The sequence below is a fragment of the Juglans microcarpa x Juglans regia genome, chromosome 7S, assembly GCF_004785595.1.
Source record: "Juglans microcarpa x Juglans regia isolate MS1-56 chromosome 7S, Jm3101_v1.0, whole genome shotgun sequence".
Taxonomy (NCBI): Eukaryota; Viridiplantae; Streptophyta; class Magnoliopsida; order Fagales; family Juglandaceae; genus Juglans; species Juglans microcarpa x Juglans regia.
Genome location: NC_054607.1, coordinates 4358658 through 4367154, shown reverse-complemented (window position 1 = coordinate 4367154; position 8497 = coordinate 4358658). Strand labels below are relative to the sequence as shown.

The 8497-nt window shown below is 35.2% G+C and overlaps 1 protein-coding gene across 1 annotated transcript; it reads left to right on the top strand.

The window, feature by feature from the left end:
• LOC121241723 (adenylylsulfatase HINT3) lies at positions 1-7499 on the top strand. Its single transcript, XM_041139612.1, has 7 exons — positions 1-478; positions 1306-1361; positions 3262-3319; positions 4683-4749; positions 6721-6776; positions 7007-7060; positions 7143-7499. The coding sequence occupies exons 1-7, from the start codon at positions 257-259 to the stop codon at positions 7272-7274; spliced, it is 645 nt and encodes a 214-aa protein (XP_040995546.1). The 5' UTR covers positions 1-256; the 3' UTR covers positions 7275-7499.
• The last annotated feature ends 998 nt before the right edge of the window (positions 7500-8497 follow it).

Genomic DNA, 8497 nt, shown 5'->3' with positions numbered 1-8497 from the left:
TGTCGTATGGATAATAAAGCAAAGCAGGACTAACCAAACGCCACCTGTCTCGACCACAGCGCCACCACGGCCACGCCAAACCTCCATCCTCTCAAGAAATTACTGAATACTCGAACAGAAAAGAGGAAAAACCCACGGTTTTGGTTTGTTTCTCTGCCTTCTCAGATCAGAATCTCACTTTAGAAAGTTCTGGAAATCATGGGCATAGCCACATCCACAGCCAGTGATTCTGTCAGAAGGTTCGGTTTCGCTTGACATGGAGGCACGGAGGCTCGCCATTCTCTCTTCCCATATCTGCCCTCTCGGTTCCAGTCAGCCTCGGGGTCGGACTCCCATCCCACTTTTTTCAACCCTCTCCTTTTCCGATTGCGCTTCTGATTCGGATGAGACTAAGCGGTTGCGTGATTCTCAGAAGAAGGTTCAGCAAAACGACTGCGTTTTCTGCAAGATTGTGTGCGGTGAATCACCAGCTCTCAAGGTAATTCGGCTTATTTGATCATTTTCGTTTGGATGCTGAGAAAATTCATGAAGAGTGGAAGAAAATTGAAATGCTATTTTCACGGTTTTTCGTGATTTGGGTTTCGCAATTTGGAGAGCTTGCATGCAGAGAGCTAAGTTGAGAAGACAATTTGGTAATTGAAATTTAATGTGTAAATATAAAACACACACATACTGAATATCTGTTTGTCGTGTGCATATACGTATTTTCCTTGTCCAACGTTTTCCTAGTTACCAAACATTTGCCTACTTATTATTTTGTTACTTAAGAGTCTCCTGGTAGTATCTCTAAGCATTGTGGACCATTTTCTTAACATTTTTTTCAAGTGGTCAAATTTTTTTGCCATAATCATTGGATCATTAATTTACTATCTTTGTTTATCTGCGTGAAAAATTCACTCTGATCTCGTCCTCGTGAAATCCTCTTACGTTTTTCTACATTTTGAGAAAATATTGTTGATTATTTGCTGGCAAACCGCTAACTATTATTACTTAGAAGTTTTTCTTGTGAAGCGGGGAAGAATAAGATTTTGAACCCTAAGTCCCCTACAGGAATTTTAATATGCTTAATCTGAGTTTTCTAAAGAACACCAAACGTTTGGAAAAGTTGGCAAGTTTCTTGACTTTTGATGCTTCAAGCACTTGTAGTTGCTAAAACTAGTATAGCCCGCGTACGTGACTCAAGACCTAATCTTATGCTCAGCATGAACTGAAGGTGCCTCTTCAAAACATGTTATGATGTGACAATACATTCTCTATTCACTTTGGTTCCACTTTTTGTTACTTTGTTGAATTTGATTCTCACAGCTCTATGAAGATGATGCGTGCCTATGCATATTGGATACAAGTCCTCTGAGTCATGGGTAAGGTATCATGCATCCAAGGCTCAATTAAACATTCTATTGCTAGGTGTGTTTCGTGCTACTTTGGGGTTCACTGTGGTTTAATGTTCACCTCTCAACTTAGTCCACATACTTTTATGAGCATACATACCAATGCCATACTGTTTTAATCATGAAGTAACTCTTAGGGATATTGCTTGTAGAGTTCCACTTTTTCCCTATGCGCTACCTAATGGAGATCTTAAAGTAAATCTCTAAGTATACTCAGTCTGTATACCATGCTGGCACTTATGCTGTCTCTTCACTCCTGATTGTTTTAATATTCAATGCAAAGTAACTTTTGTTCCTACAGATAGCTTGGAGAAGGTTTTCTATGATTATACGTTTTGATTTAAACCATGATAATTGTTTTTTAATCTCAACGATTATCACTTGACCCAAGTTATAGAGTTTCCTGCTTCCACCCAATATATGCCACATTGTTTAAAATTTAGTAATTAACTAATCCATTTGAGACGCTTCTTGTGTAAGTTGCTAGCTGACATTATTTTTTGACATAAGGTAAACATGTGAATCAATTTTAAAACTTTGAGATACAGGGCAAGGTTTTTGCCAGATGCTTATGCTGGGTTAGCAGTTTAGGTTAAGTGGGGTCATTGTCTTAGCAAGTGGAATAAAAATAAAATTGGTCCAACTTCTATAATACATTTGCTCTAATACTGCTTAATAACTATGTAAAATGGGACTTTCTGAATGGCTTTAGAAAATCTCTAGCCTCTAAGGAACTCTATGGACCAAAGTCCAAAAGAAACTTGTTTTTGGAAAAGTGTAATTATAAGAAGGTTTCAGCTAGCTTAGCCAGTAAAAGTTTTTGGTGTTATAACTAGGATTGAGGTTTTAGGTTCGATTCCTTGGGTGTAAGTAATTTTTTTTTTATAAGTAATGTGAGAAATTTCTAGGGGCACGCCCTATTAGTGAAAAGTCAATGATTTACCTAATCGGTGTGATTTGGGTGCGTTACGTTGGTCCTGGATTTAACCGGGCAAAAGACATGATGTGTTTGCACAGTCTCCAAGGTTCCCTGTCCTTAAAATAAAAAAAATAAAATAAAATACATAAAAAGGATCGAGGCTTAGAAAGATGGGAGATAACTGCATTTTATTGTTTAACTTATATGCCCACTGGCCTTTATTTTTTTTTCTAAGGAAAAATCTGAACTTCTAAAAGTAAATATACAATAATGCAAAGCACATAATTATAATGTCTACTAATATTTCTATCTGGAGATTAAAGTAGAGCTTTAGAACTAACTAGATTAATAGGGGAATCAACCTCTAGATGGCTGAAAATTGACCCTTTTACATTGTTAAGTAATAAAGACCCACTTGGTATGGTTGCAAGTTTAAGATACTTATTTGCTCTCAAAAATTTTGTTGGATACCTTATCAAATTTAACATTTTATTTAGTTCTCAGATTTTTTTGGTTGCTACTAGAAATTGTGTGGACAAACCTGGCATCATATAAGCATATAACCTCTTCTTAAGCTCACAAGAGATGACAACACTAGTTTTCCCTCGAGAAATGGGAAATATAATGGTGGAGGATACCCACTTGAAATTGTGGGAAAAGGATGCTAAGTATTGATTGTCAAAAAATAAAAATTATGCCCAAAACAGTGTGCCATATCACACTTTATTTTTGCTGTCTTTTTTTTTTTTTTTTTTTTTGATATATCCATATCGGATACATAATAATATCAGTATATGAAAGGTATGTTGAAGTTTCTGCAATTCCTAGGTACCTGGATTCAAAAGTATCCCTATTGCCAAATTTTTAAAGCCAAAGATTTGCGTTGTCCTTGAGTTTTGACATCATTCTTTCTCTTATTTATTGCATTTTCATGTTTTCTTTGTTCCCCAGGCATTCTCTTATCATTCCAAAATCTCATTTCTGCTCCTTAAAAGCTACTCCACCACATGTAAGTAATTCTCAATGGAAACGTTCGGTTTGTATTAAGCCAATGTGCTGTTAATCATGTTGTAATAAGCATATATGGATAAAATCTGTCTGCATTATGTATATAGTGTTGTCATGAATGGTCTAGAGTTTTTATTAAGTACATGGATACAACCAGTTTGCATTATGTGTATAACACCTTCCCGAATTGTGTATAGTAGATATCCATAACACGAATGTTTCCACTGTGCCTTCCTACAGAACATTTTCACATTTGATCGTGTACATGGCTAATCTTTCTGACATATATTCCAAAACACAGTATTTGTAATCACAGTTGCAAAATCAAGGGTTAAAAAACCCCAAAAAAATGAAGCCAAAATTACAAGTTTGGTGAACCTTATTTGATCAACAATTAGTGCAGTTTGGTTGTGAGACATGAGCATGTGGAAACTCTATTTAGGATTGTGTAGTTAGTAGGAAAAAATGTGAATAATAACAGGAGGTTATCATATATCAGCTTCTGCTCACTACACAACCTTAATGTAACTGGAACAAAAGATATAAAAAAAGGCCCTTCACAGCCAGTTTACGTAAGAAGCATCAACATGCAGCTGGCCTCTGAGTTTGTTTCACAGCATTTCTTATTTATGATGCTTTTCTCCTACTTTACCTTTACCTTTTCAGATTTGGAGAGATTATATAATTCATGGTTCCTCTAAGAAATTTATAATAGTAATAATGATAATTAAAGTTCTGGCAAACCAAAATCAGATATGCTGGATTTCTTGTCACAACAATACAGGAGGTGATGACCTGAGTCTGTAACAGAACTTTCAAAGTTTCCAATCTGCCTTTTGTACCAAAATCACTGTGAAGATATGCATACTTCACCTCCAGTTTCCTGGTTAGATAGTTGCTAAAGAAAGAAGCTCGTACATAGATTATATTTTTACTATAGTCTCAACAAAGTTCTAATATGATCCACATCGCCCTCGTCCTCTCCTCTCTCCCCTTTTGGGTAGGTACCTGTTGATGATCAATCACTCAGTTCCTTGAATACACTGAAATGTGTGGGGATTTTTACTATGATGCATGTCTGCTTACCTGTGTAAAGTTAATTAAGAACCATACTTTTGTTGAGAGGAGGTTGACAATTGTTAGTTTGGAGCTTGGCCCTCTTGGTAGGTTTCAACTCTCAATTTTTGCACATTTACTTGCTGAAGTTGCTTGAGAAATCTATTAATGCGTTATACAAACAGTACGGCTCTACCCAAATTTGTCTCATATATAGACATAAATATATCTCCCTGTGCGTGTGTTTGGGGTGGGGCGAGTCCAAGTTGAAATTCTTCTTGTATGTCTCCTGGTTAACTTATGTGCAGGTGATAGCTGCAATGTGTTCGAAAGTGCCATTTATCAGCAGTGCAATAATGAAAGCTACTGGTTGTGGTGTGTATTTATATTTCACTGCTATTACTATTATGTATTCTTTTTTTCATTGATCCAAAGATGAACTGTCACCTACATGATTACTTTTCTATAATGTTTTCTATAATGCTTTTGCTGCTTGGAGTACCCCCAGCCTATGTGAATTTGATTGTTCATTAGAAATGGTTGGTGGTTGCTATGTTTTGGCCCATCAGGTTGACTGTCTGTAAATCTTTTAGGCCCATGACCTAACTCCAAATATGACCCATCTATTTTGGTTTGGAAAGATTTATTATTAACTGAAGCCATGAAGAAATCCATATATATGATCTCTATTAATCATGTACTCATATTATAAGCTGTTCACTTAAAAACAATAGAACTTTCATGTTCTTCTCTTGATAAGTCAAACATAAAGAACTTTAAAATAGAATCACACTAGTAAAGTATGATTTTAATCACTAGTATAACTTTTCCACTGATTGGTTTGCTTGTAAAAAAAATGCTAAAAACTTGCATGACGCAAAAAGGGAAATACTATGATTAAATTCCTTGAGTGCCATGTGTTGGAGTAAAATTTCTCTTATTAACTATCAAAAAAAAAAAAAAAAATGAAAAACTCCTTGAGTGCCATGTGTTGTTCACTCATGTTAGATTCAACAATTCTATTAGTTTCTTTAATGTTTGCTCTTGTGAGAGGGCATTACTATGATACATGAGAAACAACATTATTGGAATAAAGTATCCTATAAGGATTTACTAATCTTATTGGCTTCTCAACCCATGATATAGGTCTCTGGCCCCTTCAATTAGCCATTTTTCATCTGTAGGGGGGGAAAAGAAAAAGGAATGCAGATGTGATGTATAACAGCTGTACATTTGTGTGGATAGTTGCCCAAACTCTTATAATACCATTAAAAGAAATTTTACAAATCAGAAGATCATATGTAATAAAAAAAGTATAGATAGAAACCTGTTAGAAAGCCTGGTACAAGAGAAGCATAAAATTTAAACAGAAAAAGCTAAATGCTAAAATTATAAAGATCCAAACACTCGATATGTCCTACACCATAGGGTGCTCCATTCAATTTGACACCAGATGTAGTTCATATATCTATCTCTTGGGTTGTATGTATGTGTATTATATCCCATAAGATGCTTTTAGTTTATTTATTTGTTACTTTTTGTAATTGTTGCAAAAATCTAACTCCAAAGGATGGTTCCCCCGCCCAAACCCGGCCCTTCCCTATTGAAAGGGGAGAGCTAACAATTCACTTCGATGGCCTGAATGATATAATCCATGAAGTTATATGTAACACCACCTATAGGAAGTAGTCTCTAAAGCATTGTTTGTGCAATTTTACACCTTGGTACTGCTTACATTGACTGACACAAACCTTGTAAAAGTGGTCCTCTACTTTGGATTTACCTCTCTAAAATGATGTAATTATGGTGGGAACTCAATAAAGCAACTGAATAGCTATTCAAAGTGAGTGTAGACATCATGTACAATGCTCATTGATGGAGAGTTTGTGCTAAAAATTGAGTGGGCTATCCAAGATCTATTGAATATTTCTCTAGCACTCTTTAAAGTTCATGGCAATATTTTAGACAATAGAGAGCCAATCTATAATTTCATTGAATGTTGACAAGTATAAAGTTTTAAACCACTTACTAACATTCAAGCAACTTGCTTCCACAAAAAAAAAAAAAAAAAAAAAAAAAATTGACTTTCTGGGTTTTGGGGGAGGGGACACCTTTGCCCTTCCTCTGGATTCAAAAAGTCAAACTGTAAATGATGCTGTATCACTCCAATGCACTGCAAATGTAACTGTAAGAGGAATATTGTATCACTAAGAAACTTATCTGTAAGTTTTTCACATTCAACTTGTTAGTAAAGGCGCAGAAGCATAATTTCAATAATTAACTGTTTATAGTATTTGTATGAATATTGTAACCCTGTGAAAACTTAACTGGGAGTTTTCCATACAGATTCGTTCAACTTGTTGGTTAACAATGGTGCAGAAGCTGGCCAAGTAATATTTCACGTAAGTACTGTTGTTTTTATTTTATTTTATTTTATATATAGTCAAGTAATGATTTATCATCAGTTAAAGGTTGAAGTTTTATGTATCTCTTCGCAACTGAATGCAACAGGGCACTGTTGTGCCTATCACTGACGATGCTGATGTTTTTACTATTTAAGCGAGACTTTTTCTTTAAAGTACACCTAGGAAAATGGTCATGCTAATATTTCTATATGATATGGAAATTTCAGACTCATATTCATATCATTCCTCGTAAAGCACGAGACTGCTTGTGGCCTTCTGAGGTATTCATCGCTTGTTCATATATGTTAATCCTGGAAGAGACAAAACTTCCATTAGAGATATGTTAACGTTAAAGATTTGCAGAGTTTGCGGAGGCATCCCCTAAAGTTGGACCAGAATACTTTTAAACTTGTCAATTGTGTTCAAGAAGAGCTATCGCCAGCGGGAAACACTGAAGATGTCAATGATCGAGGATCTACCCTTGCTAAAAATTAGTGTCATCCTGATATGCGGTTGTAATTTATGCTATGATGGTATGTGCCTTTTTGCATATATACAGATCTTGATTTGCAGCAATAGGCCCTAGTGCTCTGTCTCTGTTTCTTTTTCAGTTTTGTAAATTTTGTGATAAATCGTGTTAAGTTTTACACATGTACACAGTCAAAATAGACAGATAGACGCAGAGACAGGCAGACAATATGAATCTTTCGCTTTAATAGCTATTACTTGAAACTGCTCACTGCTATTGATATTGCCATTGCTATGAATTTTTCATTGTCTTATTTGTGTTTTATGTTCTCAAAATTTAATTATAGAGTTTAAGGTACTAATCAATGAAAGTGAAATGTAGTCTCTTCTGCTGCATTTTTTTGGAGAGACCAGTCGTTATTAGTGCTTGACATCTATCACAGTCCTTTAAAATCCAAGTCAAAATGAGCAAATCAGCCTACTATAATTTCAAGATTTGGGTTCGATGTGCCCTGATTGTTAGAACCTCTTGTCAATGTGATTCAGTTGGTGATCTTGGACAAACCAACAACATTGAGTTAGAGAGAAAATTTGCATCAGAAATGAGGGAATCGACTAATGAGCAACCCGCCCCACGTGGCATGCAAAAGACATTCTGTTTTCCTAGGCGGAAAATGATGATATATTATTACTTGATTTATATGCTCATGTGCTAAAAAATACCGATTATTAAAATTAATTTTCTTCTCCTTTTCTTGGCAAAACTGGTAAGGGTTGGAAGACTAGATGGCTACCCTCTATTTGAGTCTTGATCATTATAATATTTTATACTGTCTATCAGAAGAGGCCTAGACGACGAAAGAAGGTCAGATAAATGTTCGTCCGAAACAGACTTGAATCATCGATTTGATCTCAATCCCACGGGATAAAGTGGGCATTAAGCTGTGAGCAAGGATAATAATAAACGTGAATCTTATCATGGTGTTCATGAAGAAAAAACTGTGCATGTCAACCGCAAAATCAGATCATTTATATATAGACATTAAACAATATAAATCTATAGGATATGATCTATACAAAGTGATGGGACCAAAGGATGGAGTAACACTAATTATATTTTGTAAGAAATATTTTGATAGTTTTGAGGAGAAATTGTCAAGATTTAAGTTGAGAGATGATTGTAAGTTGGGTGGTAGTTCAAAGGAAACTTGTATATTGAGTTCTATTAGTTATAGGTCGATAGGTAAACA

What these genes read in the sequence shown, in the direction of transcription:
- LOC121241723 (XM_041139612.1), top strand. Translation starts at nt 257, where the DNA reads ATGGAGGCACGGAGGCTCGCCATTCTCTCTTCCCATATCTGCCCTCTC. An exon ending in TAAAAGCTACTCCACCACAT is followed by an intron (nt 3,320 to 4,682) that starts GTAAGTAATTCT and finishes ACTTATGTGCAG; the next exon opens with GTGATAGCTGCAATGTGTTC. An exon ending in AATGAAAGCTACTGGTTGTG is followed by an intron (nt 4,750 to 6,720) that starts GTGTGTATTTAT and finishes TTTTCCATACAG; the next exon opens with ATTCGTTCAACTTGTTGGTT.